The sequence below is a fragment of the Bos indicus genome, chromosome 22 (genome assembly GCF_029378745.1).
Source record: "Bos indicus isolate NIAB-ARS_2022 breed Sahiwal x Tharparkar chromosome 22, NIAB-ARS_B.indTharparkar_mat_pri_1.0, whole genome shotgun sequence".
NCBI lineage: Eukaryota > Metazoa > Chordata > Mammalia > Artiodactyla > Bovidae > Bos > Bos indicus.
The window spans coordinates 12022360-12044794 of NC_091781.1; the positions used below are offsets into that span (position 1 = coordinate 12022360).

The window sequence follows — 22435 nt, forward strand, 5'->3', positions numbered from 1 at the left end:
CATGGGGCCTGGGCCTGGGGGTGTCTGAGGGGCCATGCCTGAACCTGTGCTGAACTGGGAGGTCCTTACGGCTGGGATGGGGCCGGGGGGCAGCCCAGCCCAGGGTCGTGTGAAAGTAGAAACTCAATTAAATGGTTCATTTGTTTATTTAGGCCACAATCACTTTCATCATATGAAATATGTTTATTCATTTATTGCACAAATATCTACTGAGGACATGCCAGGCCTTGCTGTTCTAAATACTGAGGAAAAAGAAGGATAAAAGATGCAAGTTCTGCCTGTAAGAGTCACACAAAGGATCGAGGGACACAGATGATCCTACCCTCCTCTGGGTCCTTTATGTCCCCAATCAAGAGTTCATGGCAGTGGCTACCTTTCTCTTTCACTCTCAACAGGGCAGGTTTATAACTCAGTGAGGTGTTTTCAAAGGTGATGAGTAAGGCAGAGCATCTGTTTGCTGTGTCTAATGTGGCGGGAGATACAGATTCCACCGCTCAACTTCTGGGAGTCTGGCATTCGTGTTTGACGCTGGGCCCTCAAGCCTGAGAGAAAGGAGCAAAAGATCCTGCTTGTCTGTCTCCTGTGGACCCCAGGCCAGAGCCCTGAACACAGAAGTGTCCAGATGAGCTGGATTCTGGCCCTAATGAATGTCAAGGGGAGGAGGCCTGTGGCTGCCACTCTACCTTCCGTGAAGCAGTCATCTGGCTCATCGAGGTCATCTGCCAGCTCAGGGATCTTCCTCAGGATCTCCTCAGGGTCCAGGAAGTCCACAGTGCTGCCTTCCGAGGAGCTCGTGTCATCCGCTCCCTGCAGGGCAAAAGCCCCAGCAGTGAACCCAGCTCTCCGTGGGGCCCCGTGAATCTGCACACGGTCACCATCGGCCCAACGGGCCTGGAGTTCCAAGATGCCCTGAGATACAGAGAGAGCCCCTTGGGGCTGGACCCACCATGGCGCCCCTTCTGTTCTGGTGCCTCGCCAGCTGAACCCCAGAACAGCGGTGCTCTCTGCGGAGCCCCAGAGGTTCAGCCGTGCAAGACTTTAAACCTCCAGGCCCCTGATGGAGGGCTGGCGATGGCCCGAGACACCGTAATTACACCCATCAAGACTCTCAGCGTTCACTGGGCTTGAATATTTAATCATGGAGCAATGCTGCAGGGGCCCTGCTGCCCTCCTGGCAGCTTCAGCCCTGTAATGTCTCCAGATGAATTCAATTAGGAGCTGAAGCTGCTCTCATATTAGTAAACCTGATCGCCCGGCTAATGGACCCAAATGGGGGTGGGTGGGTCCCATCTGTCATTGTCAGGCCCCTCCCTGCCTGGCCGGGGTCATGGACAAAACAAAAACAAAAACAATCCCCAGCAGGAATGCACTGAGAAGACTAGCCAGGGGAGTCCTAACAATGCTCAGCAGAAATATGCTGTCCACATGAAGAGTACCCCTCACCCAGCTGGAACCAAGAGGCCGGTGTTCATCCAGGGCCCTCAAATCCCACCTCAGCCCACCCTCTTCTCTCACCCCTCTGGGCCAGCCTTGCCCAGAGGCACACAGCCAGTGGCCGGCACTCCTCAAGCTGATGGGCTTGATAGCTTCAGGATGAATTATGTCTTCCTTATCTTTGCCTGCCCGGTGCCTGTCACCATTGGAACTCGGTGGTTAGGTGTCAAGTTAAATTCTTATTAAATTCTTGAATGTAATATGGAGCTATTACAGATGCTAAATCTTTAGAGATACCTCTTTCAATGTAACTTGTTTTCTTTAAAGATTAGTAATGAAACCACCAAGTTTATTTTTACCGCTTATAAGATCTTCTTCCTGTTCGGTCTATGTGAGACCATCAGTTCACCATTCAGTACAGACAGCCTCTCCCCAGCACCAGTCTGGTTTTGACCAGAGACGATGGTGTGGACAAAAGAAAGTGGGGGTGGTCACAGGGAAGACTTCTTCACCCACAGCACCTCTGATTTTTATCTGCTGGCTCTGAAAGATACTCAGCTTTCTCTGTGCATTGTCTTTTTGTTTCCCTTTTTCTTGCCTGTCATTTTCTGGGCACTTATACCATTTCTGGCAGGAGCTAAACATTTGACAAGCAGCATCTCATGGAAGCTTCAAAAGTCCTACCAAGTAGCCATAACCACTTGGCTTCCAGATGGAGGCACAGGGGCTCAGAGAGGTTGAGGAATGGGTCCTGGCCCCCTAGTCTATGGAACCTCTTTCTTCCCAATAAAATCATACTGATTAGCCCAGAGATTAGGAAGGACTTTAAAAACTCCCAAGATGAGACATGAGGTTTGGTTGAGCATGGTCTGGAACGCCTCATGCCCGGCCCCATCCTCCGGGCCCCACCATCCTGGTCAGTGTCCGGCAGGCCTTTCAACCTCTCCAGGAAGCTCACATACCTACCTCTGCAGGGCCCTGAGCAGGAGCCTCGCCTTTGCACTTCTCACCTAGGCCTGGAGTCAGGTCTTCAGAGGATATTCCAGACCCTGGGCTCCTGGGTGGCAGGTGGTCCTCATACTTCCCAACTTGCTGCAGCTGCTCCTGATAGTGAGAGAAAGTCCTCTCTTGGGTACCTGGGCTCCCCCTCAGTTGATCACTTCTAACTCTGAAGAGATATTGCACAGCATTGTCTGCCAGAGCCAAGGACTTGATACATACAATTAATGTATATACATATAGCCAGATGGATCTCTGTGTGCTCCTGGCATCATTACTGACAAGATGTGTGACATTAGGCAAGTTATTTAACCTCTCTTATTTCTATTTTTCCCATCTGCAAACTTGAGAAGGCAAGATCTACTTTATTTGGTTATTTTGATGACTAAATATGTTCATACTTGCAAAGCACTTAGCAAGTAGTGCTTGGCTCCATAGATGTTAGCCATGACCATTGTCACTTGTTCTGGGGTCAGAGTGGTCATGAACTTGGCCCTTTGGAGACCCCAAGAACCCCCAAAGTAATTGAAAATGACTCTGAGTGGAGACGGCTGTGACAGAGTTCATGTCCTTTACTCGGGGGATGTTGATGGCCTGCCTTCGGCTGTCACCCAGACAAAGGCATGTAAAATATGGCAGCTGATAACAGCAGCTGCTGGAACACAAGAGCAGTGACAGCTGCAAGGGAAGGAGGCTAGGGGAGAGCTGTAGACTCAAAGCACAGCTGTCTGAGGCCACTTAGTGGCCTGGCCAGCAGCACTCTGTCCCCAGGTCCCATAGGCAGCCCTGCCTTTCCACGTTGTGGAGAGGCGCATGTGCTCAGTTGTTGAGAAGAGGTTAACAAGGGTTGATTTATACCTTAAGGTAGAAAGGAGCTGTGCAAAGCACTTAAAAATATATGTTACCCAAAAATGTGCTTTCAATTCCTTGGTGCCAAAGGAGCAAATGTCATTTCCCTGTGACATCCCTTGTCGGGAAAAGTTGGATGAATGAGTCACATAGTGATCATTTAGGCTGCTGGTGAAGATGAGAGGAGCCTTGCTTTTGGACAACATCCTGTTCTTAAAGGAATCTTATTCACATCTCCTGCACAGAGCCCGGGTTGGGTGGAATGAATGGGGCAGCTGTAGGAAAGACACTTTCAAGCATCTCCAGGTGGCCTGGGGATCAGACACTTCCCCTGCCCTCTGATTACCCTGCTTAAATGCAACCTTCTCCAGAGAACTTGGCATGGCCTGTGCTTCCTAATGTCTAGAGCTCTTATACCTGGCTTGCCTGGGGCTCTTCAAGGCTGCACCAGCCCTGAGGTTGGAAAACCTCTTATTAAAATTTCCCTGCTGCCCCTGGTCACTCCAGCCCTGAGGCCCCTCCCTGCTTCCTGTGGTTATCCCATGGGAGAACTCTCACCTGCCTTTGGGGGATCATTTCCTGCCTGGTGCTCTGAGCATCCTCCTCACCATTCTCCTCCAAGTCATCCAGGTCGGATTCGCCCTCAGCAATGGGCACAGAGACCCATATATTAGGATCGGTGATGAAGTCACCGGGGTCATCCCTGGGGCTTCTGAGAGCTGGGAGCCGTCCGGGGCTCCCCAGGGCTCCCTCAGCAGCAATGTGGTTCTTGGCTATGGAGGTGGAAAGTGGGATTTTCACCACCAGCTGGGGCTTTGCCTTGGACCGGGGGAGCAAGCAGGGCCGACTGAGGAAACTGCAAAGAGCCCTCTTGGTGCGCTGGCCGAACACCTGGATCCTGGCTAAGGCCACCTGCAGATTGTTCACCTCACCGTCGTCCTCAGGTGGTGTGAGGTTGTCGGCACTGAAGGAGTTCAGCAGCAGGGCGATGAACAGGTTAAGCACCTGGAGAGAAGGTGTAGCAGGGAAGATCATGTCGATGAGCTGAGCCCTTCCACAGCCCACCAGGTTGGCAGCTGGATGGCAGGACAGCCACACCTGGGCCTCTTCTGCCCACCCAAGATGCTTGTCTTCGTGGGGAAATGGACATTCTGACAGCAACTGAGAGGAGCCTCAGGGATGCCCTTAAGATGTCCATGCCCATGCCACATGAACAGGGCCTGCAAGCATTCTCCACCACAGAGGAGGGTCACTCCTGCTGAGCAAAGGGACATTAAGGGACAACAAAAGGAGCAGGCCTGGGCATGCCCCAGGACCACCCTTATCAGCCAAACTCTGGTTCAGCTGCTCACTCTGGAATCCTGGGTACATCTCCTCTCTGCTTCCAACTTCATGTCCTTCCCCTATCAGCAGGGAGTGGGGGTCCCCTACCTTTCAGAGTGGTTGTGAAGAGGAAATGACATGAGGATGTAAAAATGCTCAGAGAGGCAAAGTTCCTGCCTCAGGGTCAGGGGCCCCTGTGACTCTGCAAGGATGGGGAGCTCAGCTGGGAGGAAAGGCAGTCTGTCCAGCCCCCTACTCAGAGAGCAGGTAGAAGGCTGCTCTGGCTCAGGAACCCTGGTGGGAAAGACTTTGAAGAACCTGGATTTGTCTTGTCATCCCCTCTTATGGTTTAGTTTTCCCCTATCTGTAAAAATCTTATGGGAAAAGAATTCAGGTTGGTTGACTTCCAGGGCAATAAGAAAGGGGCTCCTGTAAGACATGGAAGTGACCCAAATATCTATCAGCAGATGATTGGCTCAAGAAGATGCGGTGTGTATAAACACACACACATACACACACACACACACACACACACATATACACAATGGAATATTAATCAGCCATAAAAAATATATTTTGCTATTTTTAGCAACATGGATGGACCTAAAGGATATAATGCTTAGTGAAATAAGTCAAACAAAGAAACTTACTATATGATATCACTTATATGTGGAATCTAAAAAACAATAAATATGAATATACAGAACAGAAACATACTCACAGACAGAAACTAAACTATGGTTACCAAAGGGGAAAGGTGGGAGGAGGAGCCATAAATTAGGAGTAAGGGATTAACAGATACAAACGACTATACACAAAACAGATGAGCAGTAAGAATTTACAGGGATAGCACAGGGAATCACACTCAATATCCTGTAGCCACTCATAATGGGAAAAAACCAAATCGCTAAGCTATACATCTAAAACTAATACAATGTTGTAAATGAACTATACTTCAATAAAAAAAAAAAGAGAGAGAGAGAAAATGGTTCCTAGAAGTCACACCTTCCCCCTACCCAGGCCAGAGCTGAGAGCAAGGGTACCCGGAACTTGAGAGAGTGGACACAAGCTGAGGGGGAGGAGCCAGGCTGGGACAGAGAAGGGGTGGTGGGGCCAACTGGGATAAAGGCCTCCAGAGGGGCTTCCCCCAAGCCTGGGAGAGGATTTTGTTACTGTCATCATGATGTTGGATGTTATCTATGACCTAGCTCCTTCCTCTAGTCCCATTGTGCTTACCCTCATGCTCTTAGCTAGAACCCATATAGCTCCGAGATATCAGTCAGTTCTTATTCCCTACCCCCTCCCCCCCCCAAAAAAAATCTCCTGATACCCCCTACAGTGGGGAAGGGAAATTTTCCTTCAACAACTAACAACTAACATTTATTGACTTTCTGCCATAGCTCAGATGCTACACTAGGCAATTTGCATATATTATTCCTACAATTTAATTCTCCCAGTAAGCCCATGAGTAAGCACTATTTTTTTATTTTAAGGGAATTAAAACTCAGGAGATTGTCTCTTGCACAGGATCACCCAACTTTACTGGAGGTGGAGCTGGGCTTCTAAACCAGGTCCTTCCTGCTCTGTCACATAAGCTTATTCCTGCTGCCTCCCAATGGACAGTTCTCATGATGTACCCCACACCTCTCTGAAAGGTTTGAAGGCTTTTTCGTCAGGGAGGTGCAATGTGGCAGCACATGTGCAACATCAAAGCTTTCTAGGGTAACCCTGAAGTCTCCTGCATTGCCCGTGCACTCACCACCAGGTTGCCCAGTACCATCACTGTCAAGAAAAGGATGAGGCAGATAGACTTCTGGCCAACTTCCATGCAGGCCCACATGTTCTCAATCCACTCTCCACAGAGGATCCGAAAGACGATGAGGAAGGAGTGGAAGAAGTCATACATGTGCCAGCGTGGCCAATCTTCGTTGAGCGCTGAAATTTTTTTCCGCTTTTGGCAGTAGTTTTCCCCCAGGAGCTGCTTGCCAACCAGAGCAAAGATGAAGACAATGATGGCCAGGATGATGGTGAGGTTCCCCAGAGCCCCGACCGAGTTGCCAATGATTTTGATGAGCGTGTTTAAGGTTGGCCAGGACTTGGCCAGCTTGAAGACCCGCAGCTGCAGAGAAACAGAGACCGTGTCAGGTCCTGGAAGCTGACCATCACCTTTCCTCTCAAGACCTGGTCAGAAACCAAAGATCTGGGAAAAGCACATGGCAACTCACTCCATTAGCATGGGTTGATCCCAGAAACTGCTTTGAGGCCTTCCTCCCCATGTTACCTGTTACTCAAAAATATGACCAACCCTCGATGTACTAGTGTGCTCCACTGATTGTGGCCAAGTCAGGGGTCTCATACTGGGGTTGTGGTCTTGTGACAGGTACTCTGCTCTGTAGCCACAAGCCTCCTAATGTGGAGCTACTCTATGGGGTGGAGTGGGGTATGATGGAGCTCACAAATGAGTGAGAAGAGCTCACGTTTGACCTGAATAGAGGCTAGCCGCCTGCAGGTAGGGCACGATCCACTGCATTTGATAGGTATTGGCTAACCATTGTCTTAGGGCATTTCTTGTCCTGAGGCTGTGAACAACACCTTTAATCCCCACCAGCTCTGAAATGGCAAATATCTGTGATTTCAGAGGTTTATTTACTTGACCAACCAATCTACCTACTTTGCTGAACACCAGCCACACACACACTAGGCACTGTACTAGCCTGTGAGGTATATGGAAAGTGGCATATAGGCTCTTGTCCTCACGGGAACAATGAATTAGTTGTAAAGATAAAGGCAAAGACCCAGGAAGTCTTCACTGTAAACCCAAATGTGCTAAGTCCCACAAGAGAGCAGAGTGCCATGCATAAAGATGTTTAAACATTTAAAAAATATATTTGTGTGGTTCTCTAATTTGTTAGAAAGAAATATGTGAGCTCAGCTTTCATGGGGCATTTATGGAGCACTTACTAAGAGCCTAGTAACTTCCCTAGTAGCTCAAACGGTAAAGCTTCTGCCTGCAATGCAGGAGACCCAGGTTCAATCCCTGGGTCGGGAAGATCCCCTGGAGAAGGAAATGGCAACCCACTCCAGTATTCTTTCCTGGAGAATTCCACAGACTGAGGAGCCTGGCGGGATACAGTCCATGGAGTCGCAAAGAGTCAGACATGACTGAGTGACTAACATACAATACTAAGAGCCAGGTTCTGGTTAAGGTGCTGGGAGGCTGTGCTGGACAGAGCAGCAGCAGTTTGATCACTCAACACAGCAATCAGCCCAGAGGGAGTGGGTTTAATCCCCTTATACAGGGAGTTCCATATCTATTTTTCTATATGATGTGGGGGTGGGCAGTCTGTGTTTACCTTAGAGCAGTGGCTCAGCTGGTAAAGAATCTGCCTGCGATGTGGGAGACCTGGGTTCGATCCCTGGGTTGGGAAGATCCCCTTCAGAAGGAAAAGGCTACACACTCCAGTCCATGGGGTTGCAAAAAGTCGGACACAACTGAGAGACTTTTTCATTTTCACTTTCACTTTAGATTTAATCTGGAACTTCTATTAATGAAGATGCTTTTCTTTTGGAACAGAATGCAAAGTAAGTCTAACATCTGTCCTCTACTAAAGAAGTCACCATTTGGTGAGGAAATGTCCTTGAACTTGTGAAGAATATCAGAAAATAGAGTAATATGGAAGACTATATTGGGTCCCCCTTGGGCTCCCTTCTCCATCAAAAAGTTACTAAAAATGCTAGATAATAAAATCTTAAATGCATTGATCATCTGTCAATAAAGTAATTCTTTGATCAAAAATTAAATAATTCTGTGAATTCAGAGATATAACTAGATTTCTGAAGTCAATTTTACTCAAAGGCATTTGTAAAACTGAGTGAATCTGAGCATAAGTTTTAATAGTCTCACGAGGCATAGCAAGCAGGAAACATCCCAGTGCTGCCTGAGGTAGACAGTGTAACAGGAATTCTCCCATCATTAAGGAAAGGTCCCATAATAAATCTCTCTCAAGAGAATGGCAAATTGAATGGCAAATTTCAGATAAAACTGAGAGAGGTTACTGCCAGAGGCACTCACTGAAAGAAATTCTAAATGATGTACGTCAGGCAGAAAGTGATCCCAGAAGGAACGTATTATACGCAAGAGTGGAAAAAGAGCAAGGAAGTGCTAAGTATGAGAATGACTCTTAAACGCTGAATGGACACAACAGTAAAGTCTCATGGGGTAGGGCAGAGACTGGCTCTATGGCATTATTCACTTTTACTCCTCTCAGCCACAAAAGAATACTGTTTTCCAGCTTTACTTGCAAATAGTTGAGATCATATTATTGAGTTCCGGCTGATGGAATGGAGATAGAGACAGAAGTAATATGCACCACTTTCAGGCAGAGCCATAAAACACCATGCACTTTCTCTTCCTTTCCCATCGCCCCCATGGAGGCCACCCATTGAAGATGGGAGATACACACTGTCCTGGATCCTCGAGTCACTACTTGGAGCAGACACACAAGGAGAGTTTCCCAATCAGCATGGAATACACTATAAACATAAACCTCTAAGGAAAGTTATGACCAACCTAGATAGCATATTCAAAAGCAGAGACATTACTTTGCCAACAAAGGTTCATCTAGTCAAGGCTATGGTTTTTCCTGTGGTCATGTACGGATGTGAGAGTTGGACTGTGAAGAAGGCTGAGCGCCGAAGAATTGATGCTTTTGAACTGTGGTGTTGGAGAAGACTCTTGAGAGTCCCTTGGACTGCAAGGAGATCCAACCAGTCCATTCTGAAGGAGATCAGCCCTGGGATTTCTTTGGAAGGAATGATGCTAAAGCTGAAACTCCAGTACTTTGGCCACCTCATGCGAAGAGTTGACTCATTGGAAAAGACTCTGATGCTGGGAGGGATTGGGGGCAAGAGGAGAAGGGGACGACAGAGGGTGAGATGGCTGGATGGCATCACTGACTCGATGGACGTGAGTCTGAGTGAACTCTGGGAGTTGGTGATGGACAGGGAGGCCTGGCGTGCTGTGATTCATGGGGTCGCAAAGAGTCGGACACGACTGAGCGACTGATCTGATCTGATCTGATCTGATGCTAACTCACAGATTTAGAGACTATCACTCCAACTAGTTGTACTTCTCTTGATTAATGGAGAAATTTGTATGTTGAAGAGAACCATTTCAACAATATCAGATATGTGGCACGGGCTTAATGATCACGTGATGGATAGCAAGGAAACTAACAGAAGGCTTGCAAAGTGTTGATTTGTGTTGCATGGGCAAAATGATTGCCTGTAATAATTTTGGGGTGGATCATGAGCTAGAAGCCCTAGGGGATAGGTCTGTTGAACAGAAACTTAGTATCAGTTGTAATTGGCTACGTTTTAACCAACTCTCTTGTAACCAGCTGTTAAGATATTGTAAGGCAGACTTCCCTGGTAGTCCAGTAGTTAAGAATCTGCCTTGCAATGTGGGGGACACAGGTTTGATCCCTGGTTGGGCAATTAAGATCCCACGTGCCAGACATAGAGAAGAGACCTGTAGACACAGTGGGCGAAGGTGGGGGTGGGACAAATTGAGAGAGTAGCATTGAAACATACAGTCGTGTCTGACTCTGTGCGACCCCATAGACGGCAGCCCACCAGGCTCCCCCATCCCTGAGATTCTCCAGGCAAGAACACTGGAGTGGGTTGCCATTTCCTTCTCCAGTGCATGAAAGTGAAAAGTGAAAGTGAAGTTGCTCAGTCGTGTCCGACTCTTAGCAACCCCATGGACTACAGCCCACCAGGCTCCTCCGTCCATGGGATTTTCCAGGCAAGAGTACTGGAGTGGGGTGCCATTGCCTTCTCCAAACATACACATTACCATATGTAAAATAGATAGCCAGTGGAAATTCGCTGTATGATGCAGGGAGCTCAACCCAGAGCTCTATGACAATCTAGAAGGTTAGTATGGGGTGGGAGGGGAGGGAGGTTCAACAGGGAGTGGACATATATGCACCTATGATTGATTCATGTTGTATGTCAGAAATCAACACAACATTGGAAAGCAATTATCTTCCAATTAAATATAAAAATTTTAAGAAGTCCCACCTGCTATGGAGCAACCAAGCCCACAGGCCACAGCTACTGAAGCCTGTGCACTCTGAGCCACAGCTGGAGAGTTTGTGTATAAGTCTGTGCGTGCTGACAAAAGATTCCACATGACACAGGGAAGATCCCGCATGCCATAACTAAGTTAACTAATTAATTAAAAAGACTTTATAAGAAATAAATGCGCTCTGGGAATATTTGGCTCATTGATAATAAATAAAAGGAAAATGTATAACTGAATCACTTTGCTGTATGGAAGAAAGTGACATAACATTGCCAACCAACTATACTTCAATTGAAAAAAAAAAGAACCCAGCAGTTTAGAGTCTTGAAGGTTTAGGGAAGTACACTGTTTTAGACCTCAAAGAGTAAGCAATGAGATTAAGTCTTTATGTGCTCAAGACCAGTTAAAGGTTTCAGTGAAATGAAGCACATCTTAGCAAAGATCATATTAATGCTGTAGCCACCCTTTGAGGCAGAGAGATGTGGGGACAAGAAAGCAGAGAAACAGAGCAGAACTGAGAACTTTGCCAAAGAAAGCGCTCTGAGTGTATGACACAGAGAGAGGTCTGAATTCCTCTAAGTTTTGAAGAAATTGTGTTACAAAAGAAACCATGAGCCCTGATTGATAAAGCCTTTGACTGTGTAAGCTGGTCGTATTTCCACAAGGAGGGGCAAGCTATGAAGGTTGTGCAGGCCTTCTTCATACATGGCACAGTCCCTTCTAGAAGGAGTCCCACCGAGAGCTGACTGAATTGCGTAAGACTCCAACTTGAGTGAGGGATATACTTTTATTGGGCTAAGCTACCGAATTTTGGGTATTGCTTGCACAAGTCTTGAATAATTTATAATTGATTAAGTCATACAGCTTTTAAAAAACAAGATAAAATTAAAATACTTAATAAAATAGGAAGCTGGGAAGGGGGAACTGGAATAAAAGTTGTCCTGGAACGTAAAGATCTTAGCTAACTTCTGGCTTTGATTAAGTTAACAATACCTGCTCTCATTTCTAAGGTAACCACTCAAAGAATAGAAACAGAGTATTTCCAAACCAATAAAAGAGAAAAATGGAACAAGGCAAAACAAACAGTTCAAAATAAATCAAGAAGAGAGACAGAACAAAAATGCTAGAACAGAGGAAGCAAATAGAAAACCCAGAATATAATGATATACACATATCCAAATATATCAGTATTCACCATAAAATAAGCGGGCTAAACGCTTTGGTTAGAAGACAAAAAGTAGATTGTCAGAACTGAATAAGAATCTAAAATCTGTCTACCATTTATAACAGGCATATAAAAACCTTAAAGATACACAAAGGCTGGAAGTAAAAGGATGGATAAAGATATATCAGGCAAATTCTAAACTAGAAGAAAACAGAGTTGCTTCTGAAAGTGAAGTCGCTCAGTCGTGTCTGACTCTTTGCGACCCCATGGACGGTAGCCTACCAGGCTCCACGATTCATGGGATTTCCCAGTCAAGAATACTGGAGTGGGCTGCCATTTCCTTCTCCAGGGGATCTTCCCAACCCAGGGATCGAACCTGGGTCTCCTGCGTTGCAGACAGACGCTTTACCGTCTGAGCCAGTTGCTTAATTAATATCAAACAGAAAGCATTTCTAGGGATAAAGAAGGTCCATTCTCTTGGATAAACATTTTACTCTACTGGGAAGATATAATAATTTAAAATATGTATGCATTTAAGAACATAGCCTTAAGGCAGAATCATAAGGAGAAACATACCATGCTGTAATCACAGTGGGAGATATTTTTACACACGACCATCTCAGTAATTGCTACAACAAGCAGACAAAAATAAGCAAGGATATAGAATATCTGGACCATATAATGAACTTTCTCTACTCAGTGGATATATATGCAGAATATTGCACCCTACAACTGCAGAAGATACTTTTTTCAAGCACATAAGGAATATTTTCACTGTACTGAGCCAAAAGAAGATTATTAATAAATTTCAAAGCATTGAAATCATACCGTGTATGTTCTCTGAGCACAATACAATCAAGCTGGAACTCCATGGTATAAAGAATTACCACATACATTCAGAATTAAGAACCATGCTTCTAATTAACCTTTGAATCACAGAATAAATCACATTTGAAATTAGGCAATATTTAAAATCAAAAATATGGAAAATTCTACCTATTAAAGCAGTTCTTAGAAGGAAATTGAAATCTTCAATGAATAGATTGGAAAAGAAAAAAGGTTGAAAATTCTGTCTTAAGAAGTTAGAAAAAATAAAATACGTAGAACAGAGGATGCAATTATGCAGGATTAATTGAAATAGAAAACATCAATGAAGTAGAGAGGATCAACAAGATGAAAGTTGGTTCTTTGAAAAGACTAATAAAATTGATAATCTTTGGCAAGACAAAGCAAATAAGAGAAAGCACAAATCACTATTTTTAAAAAAAGAAAAAGATAGCAAATACACGTGATATGGAACATTAAAAGATAACAGCATAGCATATACAACTTTATGCCAATAAACTTGAAAATTCAGATAAGAAGGGGAAATTTTTAGAAAAAGCATAACTTACCAAAACCAATTGGAGAAACAGAAAATCTGACTAGTTTCACAGACATTAAGAAAATTCAATCAGTAATGGAAAATCTTGACCTCCAGATGGTTTCATTATTGAATTCTACTATACATATAAGAAGCAAATAATTCCAATCTTACCCAAAGATTGGGTGTAGAAAGAGAGGAATATTCCTCACCTCTTTTTATGGAGATTAGGATAACCTTGATATCCTAATCTTTATTTTTATGGAGATTAGGATAACCTTGAAGCTCCAGTACTTTGGCCACATGATATGAAGAGCCAACTCATTAGAAAAGATCCTGATGCTGGGAAAGATTAAAAGCAGGAGAAGGGGATGAGATGGTTGGATGGCATCACCGACTCAATGGACATGAGTTTGAGCAAGCTCCGGGAGATGGTGAAGGACAGAGAAGCCTGGCATGCTGCAGTCCATGGGGTCACAGAGTCGGACACACTGAGTGACTGAACAACAAGGATGACCTTGATAACCTGGATACTAAAATCTAGCAAGGACAATGAAAGTAAAGAAAATTACAGGCCAAATATTACTCATCAATATTGATGCAAATTAAAAAAAATTATTAGTGACCTGAATTTTCCAATGTATATATAAAAAAATATCATGATCAAGTTGGGTTTGTCCCAGGAATGCAAGGCTGATTTAACATTAGAAAATCAATTAGTATAATTCCCCACTTTAACAGATTAGTGAAAATCATGTGATTATCTTAATCATGCAGAACAACTGTCTGATAAAATTAAACATCCAGTCATGATTAATATTCTTAACAAAAGAGAGCCTCCTAAACTGATAAAAAAAATCTGCCACAAATATCAGACATGCTGAAATACTGAAAGCATTTTCTTTGAGATCAGGAAAACAGCAAGAATGTCTGCTGTTAACACTTCTTTTCAATAGTGTACTGGATGTCCTACCCAGCACAGTAATGTAATAAAAAGAACCAAATGGCATAAAGATTAGAAAAGAAACAAAGCTCATCATTTGCATATGATATGATTGTGTTAACAAATTTAAAAGACTGCATAGATAAATCATGAGACTTAATAAGAGAGCTATCTGATACAAAATATTAAATAGCAAAATGTTAGCAAAAAAAAAAAACTGGAAAAGAACATTTAAAAAGAGATTTCACTTGAAATAGCATAATGAAGTAGGGAATATCTAGGAATATATCTAACAAAAAATATGCAGGAAGTCCCTCATGGAGAAATTGTAAAACTATTGAAAGGCTAAAATAAATGGATTGTGTGCCATTTTCATGGATCAGAAGATTACATAACATAAAGGTTACGTTTTTTTTTCCCCAAACTGATCTAGGTATTATTACAATCCCAACAGAAAAAAACAACAACAATTTTGTGTGTGTAGGTATGTAACTCGGCAAGTTGATTCTAAAATGAGTATGAAGTACAGGGGCCATGGTAGCCTTTTTTTGGCACTTAGAGCAGCTTGTCGGAGAAGGCAATGGCACCCCACTCCAGTACTCTTGCCTGGAGAACCCCATGGACGGGAGAGCCTGGTAGGCTGCAGTCCATGGGGTCGCTAAGAGTCAGACACGACTGAGCGACTTCACTTTCACTTTTTGCTTTCATGCATTGGAGAAGGAAATGGCAACCCACTCCAGCGTTCTTGCCTGGAGAATCCCAGGGACGGGGGAGCCTGGTGGGCTGCTGTCTATGGGGTCGCACAGAGTCGGACACAACTGAAGCGACTTAGCAGCAGCAGAGTAGCTTGAGGGACTTTAGTTCCTGGAGCAGGAATTGAACTCTGGCCCCCAGCAGTGAAAGGGTGGAATTCTAATCACTGGACCATCAGGGAATTCCTGGGGCCACAATATTCTTGAAGAAATAAAACAAGGTGGGTGACTTGCCTTACAGACACAGATGCCATGGGGACATCTCTTTTGTTAAAATAGGGGAACCCCTTCAGTAGAGGGCATCCCAGGGCTGAGCTGGGAGAAGAGCTTGGATGAGAGACTAGTAGCAGATGGTTTTTGAGGTGGGTGAGACATTGGGGCGGTGATTTGGGGACCCAGGGAAATTGTGTGCCATTTTCATGGATCAGAAGATTACATAACATAAAGGTTACATTTTTTTCCCCCAAACTGATCTAGGTATTATTACAATCCCAACAGAAAAAAAACAACAACAATTTTGTGTGTGTGGGTGTGTAACTCGGCAAGTTGATTCTAAAATGAGTATGAAGTACAGGGGCCATGGTAGCCTTTTTTTGAGATGGGGTTGGGGGGACTCGAGTTAGGCAGCCTGGCTTCGAAATGCACATCTGAGGCTCACTCAGCAGCGGGGAGACTGGGTCAGCACTTAACCAGTCTGTCTCAGTTTGCCTCATCTCTGTGGGGATAGTAAAAGCAACTCTGTCCAGGTGATGTAAGCCTAAAATGAGGCAAGTTATATCGAGGCTTTAGCTTTGTGCGTCATATATTGCCAGGTCTCAGGAAACAGTAGCTGCTGTGATTATCATCTACTGTATTTGACAAGAGAACAACGGGGTGCTGAGCATTCCCCTCTTGGGGCAGATGAGGGGGCCCAGGAGAGGGAAGGCTCGCCCCCACTCTGAGAAGTGGAAAGCACCAAGTCTCCCAGGAGCCGCACCCCACATCCTCCCACAGGGACGGAAGAGGAAGAGGGAGCCGGCAGGTGGGGTCCCCAAAGGACAGAGTCTGTTTCCAGCAGAGAGCCTGCCTGGATGTCTGGGCGGGGGTTCCCCAAATTGCCAAAAGAGCACGTTACCAGGCGGAAGGTCCGCAGCACCGTCAGGCTCCCCTTCCGGGCCGCGCCCAGCTCTATCAGGCTCACGGTGACAATGATGCAGTCAAATATGTTCCACTTCTTCTGGAAGTAATAGTAGGGGTCCAAGGCTATGATTTTGAAGACCATTTCAGCAGTAAAAAACATGGTAAATACCTGCAGACAGAAACAGGGATTCATCTCAGTGGGGTCTGTGAGGTTGTGGCCAATGACAAGCAGGGCAGAGGAGAAATGTCTTGTTTATAGAGTGGCAAATCCTTTTACTTCATTTTTATTCACTTTCTGTATCATCTGCTGACTCCTAAAGGATGAGGGATGGGAACACTCAGTGAGGCAGCATAGAGCAATCCGTGGACCAGTGCTCAGGTAATATGCATTAGGGTTTCCAGGCTTCAGTGTTGGACACAGAGTAAGTGGATAATCATTAGGACAATAATTATTATATAATTATGTAAATAAGTCAATCTGGTTCAGTTGTTTAAAAGCAGGGATTGTGGGGCAACACAGGCCCAGATAAAAACACCAACTCAGCCATTTCTAGCTTGTATGAGCTTGGACAAGGAATGCATCCTCTATACTTCATTTTCCTCATCCGTATGATGGGTTTTGGGCTTCCCTGGTGGCTCACTGGTAAAGAATCCGCCTGTCAATGCAGGAGACCTGGGTTCGATCCCTGGGTTGGGAAGATCCCCTGGAGAAGGGAATGGCAAACCACTCCAGTGTTCTTGCCTGGGAAATCCCATGGACAGAGGACCCTGGCGGGCTACAGTCCACGGGGTCACAAAGAGTCAGAGAGGACTGAGCGACTGAGCAACAACACTGTGATGGGCTTAAGTGAGATAATGCATATGCAGTTCTTAGCAAAGGTCCCAGCAGACAGCTCGTCATTAATCAATAATAGCTATTAGCAGAAACAGTAATGATACATTGTCTCTAAGATTCTTTCAGCTCTAAGTATCTTTAATGGTCTTAGGCAGGACAGAATTGTGATGTTGAAAGAGGTTAGGGCCAGGCTCAGGTCACGCAACAACCAGCAGGGAAAGGAGGAGACAGGTAAGGAAGAAACCGGAGACCAGGGCCAGGAGTTTTCTTTCATTTGCTCTCATCAGAGCTTCTTGCCAGCCTGGCAAACAGAGGCAGCTACATCCCTTCTACAGAGAAGGAAATGACTGAGAGTTTAAGGGACTTTCCTGATGCCATAAGACTACACCTGTGAGATGCAAAGAGCATCCATGAGTGTCCTTTGTAGGCGAGTCAGTGTGGTGTGGTGTGGTGTGTTGGGGGGTGAGGTCCTGTGCCCTAGAGAGACCTTGGTCGCCTCTGGCTCCACTCTCACCATCTGTGTTACCTTGGCAAGATACTTAACCTCTCTGGGTCTTAATGCTCTCTTTTGGGCTGTGAGGTGGTGATAACCTCATGGCCCTGTTGCAACGCTGAGATAATATTTACAAAGCACCTGATTTACAATAAACACCACACAGTGCCTGCCTTTCTTTTTGAAAAATGACTCTGGACTCTGTCACAGCAGTAAAGGCCTTTGGTCTTTCTTGCCTTAACTTCTCCAACTGTAAAATCAAATGTGGGCTCAGAGATCTCTTCCATAGGATCCTTGGGGTCTATGATGACTCTTGGCAATAAGCTCTCCCTTCTCTTTCCCTTTCCCCTTTTCAGATCAACTTTAAATAGAATATGTCTTCTTAGCCTGCATGCTGGGGCTTCCCAGGAAGTTCAGCTGGAGAATTTGCCTGCAACACAGGAGACCCCAGTTCTGTTTCTGGGTTGGGAACATGCCCTGGGGGAGGGCATGGTAACTCACTCCAGTATTCTAGCCTGGTGGGCTACAGTCCATGGGGCCGCAAAGAGTCGGACATGATGGAGCAACTGAGCGTAGCCTAGCACAGCACAGGGCAGCACAGTGCAGCAGCCTGCTTGCTGCTGAAACGCAAGGCACGCTGGCTCCACAGTGTCCCAGAACTGACCGGCCTCCTTTTTACATCCATGAATTCTGGGGAGAGGAGAGATTTCTAGAGAAGTCACATTTCCTCTGGGACACCTCTATCTACCTGTCTGCAGCCTGCAAGGAGCTAGAAGAGCTGTATGGTCCTGGTGGACCTAGTAAGCCGCCCAGTGGAGTGGACACTGCGGGGGACATGGAGGCAGGACCCCGACCTCTCAGCTTCCGCTTTTCTTGTGTGCATGTGTGTGGCCCTTTGCTCTGGTGCAATTCTCATATACTCACATACACACACGTACACTCACATGCACAATCGCTCCCTCACACACACACACACACAAGCAGTCCTGTAAAGGGGATTAACACTCAAGAGCTGAGAAGTGTGAGCTTCAGAGCCAGTTGGCCTGGGTTCCAATCTTGATGCTACCACTTGCTCACCTCTAGGACCTCGGGCAAATTATTTAACCTCCCGCACCTCGGTTCTTCCATCTGTGAAAGGGCATAATAATAGCACCTACTATATCGGGGTTTTTTTGTGAAAATAAAATGAGATAACCCATGAGAAGCATCTGAGGTTATGTGGGGTCTGAAGTAGGTGGTCAAATAAAGTTGGCTATTATTACTGTGGGGACACGGGCTGATACTTGAGTCTGATACTTTACTCAGCATGTAGGGAAATCTGGTACGGATTTTATCTTGTTAAAAGGAAATAATACTAAAAAGTTACGGAGGAAAATTTAAAGGAGAGTCCTGTCTAAACCCGATTAAAAAAAAAAGTTTGGACTCCCTGATGCTTACAAGATGACAGCAACCACAGGCCCAGGCTCCCGCCCTCTCTTTATTTTTCCCTCCCTCCCGCCCCCTTTTGGCTCTTAGAGGACAGAACTGGAAAACTGCAGCCACTGTGTTTTGTGGTCACAAAAGCCATAGAGTTGGAAGGAAATTTGCAAGTCCGTAAGCTGTCTCCAGATGGGAAAGTGGCATTTCTCGTCATTTCAAGGTAGAGGCAGCTGCAATCCCAAAATTCAGTGGGGTGGGGGTGGGGTTTCCTAAGTTCTGTAAAGGGGGGAGGGGAATCTGCTGCCCCTAGGTCAGGGCTCTTGCAGTCCACCTCCCTGGACTGTTTATCTGAAAGCAATTCCCACCAGCGTAGCCTGGTCCTCCAGAATTGACTTTCTGTGCTCAGTGTCCACGCATCTCCCACACTGTTCCCTTGCTCTCAGCCAGCTAGATCAACACTCCAGTGACTGAGGGCATGCCACCACCTTACCCAGAGCCGCCCCAGCCCTGACTCACTCACAATGTTGCCAATCTGGAGCATGGCTTCGAAGGCGGGGCTCATGCCATAGTGCTCCATGGCCATGAAGACGGTGTTCACCACGATGCACAGGGTGATGGTGAGCTCTGCAAAGGGGTCCGTCACAATTTTGAAGAGAAGCGTCTTGAGCTTCACCCATGTGGGGCAGCAATCCCAGATAAGATACTTCTGAGCCAAGCTGGTCAAGCAGGGTGGGCACCTCTGTTTAGACTCCTCGAGTTCTGCATCACAGGTGTGGTCAGTGATAACTATCAGCCAGGCGTGGACTCAGAACCCCACCCCATGGCCAGCCCCCAGACCTTGTAATTACTAATAACTACCACCTCCCACCTCCACTTCAGCGCTCACCCTCTTTCGCTCTGATTGCCGTTTCCTGTAGTCTAGCAAGTGCACCCCAACCTCTGTCCCCATTTGGTCCTTCAAACCATGGACTGTACACTTTTTAACTGCTTTGCTTCATAGAGGTCATGTCTTTGCTTCTCAACTTACCCAGATCAGATTTCATGTCTATCCCTCCTTATACTCCCTTGCAACCCTGAGTTCCCTTGCCAGCTCCTCCTCCATTGTACTTTCCTGGCAAAACCCCAACTCTGAACGAACCCAACATGCAGACAATTCTGTACCTGCACCCAACCTACTGAACTGGGTTAGAAAAAAATAACAAAACTATGTTGACTGCTCCCAGCTTGTAACCGCCCAGAATCCTGCTGTGTTTCTCCATTTCAGTCCTTCAGTCTTCCAAACCTGCATTTCTCACTACCTCCCCTCTCCTCCAACTTCTGCCTCCTCCTCTCTAATTCTCACTCTCTGCTGATGAGTAATTATTAAATAGTTATCCATGAGGAAAGATAACATGAGAGTGCATACACATTGTTGTTACTGGAATAGGTACACATTTTTCAAAACACAAACACAGGTATGCAAAAAATGTGACTTAAGGGTTTTTTTCCCCTGTAACTAAATTCAATTTATGCATCAAGTCCCCAACTAGGGGACTTAATTTGGTTAATTCAAAGTCTGTTACTACTCATTATCTAATGTTGTGTCTGAGTTCTGGGGATCTCAAGGTTGGTGGAGGGTTGAGCTGGTCCTTAGTCATTGCCAAGTGTGTTTCACATGAGTCATCAACGTCCCCATCTGGTAGCTGGTGGGAGAGCCAAGGAAATGGCTATTCCCTGTTTAACTCTCATTCATCTCCTTCTGTAGTCTTAAGTGGGAACAAAGGGATCATCCAAATACTCTCCTGTAATGCCAGGGCCACAGGGCAACCCGTGAGGTTGCCTCAGGCCCTCTCTATGCAGATATGTTATTGGCTCATTCTACCCTACAGTTATGCTGTGCCAGGTATGCAAGTCTCTCTCTAAGACTTGCTACCTCTGGGTTCACCTAGAAAGTAAGGCATTGATCGGCTGTTTTCAAGTCCCTCAGATTTTTTCCTTTCTTTATTTTTTGGGTGTCTATTGTCCACCATGTCCTCCCCTGCAGTGAGAATTCAGCCCAGGACTGGGTGGAGAGCCAGGGCCCCTTCTCAGGGACACACCAACATCCAAGCTCCCTTCTCCCTCCTCCAGCACAGGACATTTTAAAATTTTCCAGAGGGGATAAATAACTGGATATGACTAAGGCCATGCTTTCCACACCCTGAGGCAAAACAAAGGCTGGATAAGAAGACAGGTCTTATACTCAGGGTAAGAAAGATACAGCCATGCTCTTTGGGAACTCAAGTGCCAGGTGGCCACTCTCTTCCTCCATTTCTTGGTTTGCTGTCAGCAATTAGAACTTGGATCCATCCTTGGGGAGACTGAGTGGATTCCTACCTGACTGATGGAACCTGAATTAATAAGTATTTAGTAACCTTAACAATTAATTTACTGAAATTGCCTTCTAACACTCAGCATGAGCCTGAGACAGAAATTAAGTTATAAGATGTAAAAGTTACAGCCATGAAATATACTGGAACAATTTTTCCATGTTTGAAAACTCAAGACTGTTAAATTTCTTGCAAACCTGAGTGGTAGCTTGAAATTCTCCAGTGCATGTTAGATCACTTTTTTCCCCCACACTGCATGGTATGTGGAAATTCCCCAACCAAAAATTGAACCCATGCCCCTCCTTCCCATGCAGTGGCAGTGTGGAGTCTCAACCACTGGACCACCAGGGAAGTTCTACATCACTTTTAAAAATCTAATTTGTGAATACATATGAAGCAGATAAAGAACAATATTGCATAGGAACCTGGAATGTTAGATTCATAAATCAAGGTAAATTGGACGTGGTCAAATAGGAGATGACAAGATTGAACATCAGCATCTTAGCAATCAGTGAACTAAAATGGATGGGAATGGGAGAATTTAATTCAGATGACCATTCTATCTACTACTGTGGGCAAGAATCCCTTAGAAGAAATGGAGCAGCCCTCATTGTCAACAAAAGAGTCCAAAACACAGTACTTGGGTGTCACCCCAAAAAAGACAGAATGATCTTATTCTGTTTCTAAGGCAAACACTCAACATCACAAAAATCCAAGTTGATACCCCAAACACTAATGCCAAAGAAGCTGAAGTTGACCAGTTTTATGAAGACCTACAACACCTTCTAGAACTAACACCAAAAAAAAAGATGTCCTTTTCAACATAGGGGATTAAAATGCAAAATAGGAAGTCAAGAGATGCCCAGAAAAACAGGAAAGTTTGGCCTTGAAGTACAAAATGAAGCAGGGCAAAGGCTAACAGAGTTTTGTCAAGGGAACATGCTAGTCATAGCAAACATCCGTCCCAACAAACCAAGAAATGACTCTACACATGGACATCACCAGATGGTCAATACCAAAGTCAGATTGATTGCGTTCTTTGCCGCTGAAGATGGAGAAGCTCTATATGAGACCTGGAGCTGACTGCAGCTCAAATCATGAGCTCCTTATTGAAAATTCAGGCTTAAGTTGAAGAAAGTATGGAAAACCACCAGGCCACTCAGGTATGACCTAAATCAAGTCCCTTATAATTATACAGTGAAGGTGGCAAATAGATTCAAGGGATTAGATCTGGTAGACAGAGTGTCTGAATAACTATGGATGGAGGTTCGTAACAATGTACAAGAGGCAGTCTCCAAAACCATC

At 45.4% G+C, this 22435-nt stretch overlaps 1 protein-coding gene across 3 annotated transcripts in view; it reads right to left on the minus strand.

Annotated features, from left to right (window-relative positions):
- The window catches only part of SCN10A (sodium voltage-gated channel alpha subunit 10), an 88845-nt gene that overhangs the window by 22222 nt on the left and 44188 nt on the right, over positions 1-22435 (minus strand). For 2 of the 3 annotated variants that reach the window (XM_070777259.1, XM_070777257.1), the window contains 6 exons: positions 19303-19541; positions 16031-16204; positions 6365-6724; positions 3835-4287; positions 2401-2535; positions 684-807 (listed from right to left, as the gene is read on the minus strand). In XM_070777259.1, the coding sequence (XP_070633360.1) occupies positions 684-807; positions 2401-2535; positions 3835-4287; positions 6365-6724; positions 16031-16204; positions 19303-19541 (1485 nt within the window). Of the gene's footprint in view, positions 1-683; positions 808-2400; positions 2539-3834; positions 4288-6364; positions 6725-16030; positions 16205-19302; positions 19542-22435 lie in introns of all 3 variants that reach the window. The other variant, XM_070777258.1, reaches the window with a different exon arrangement.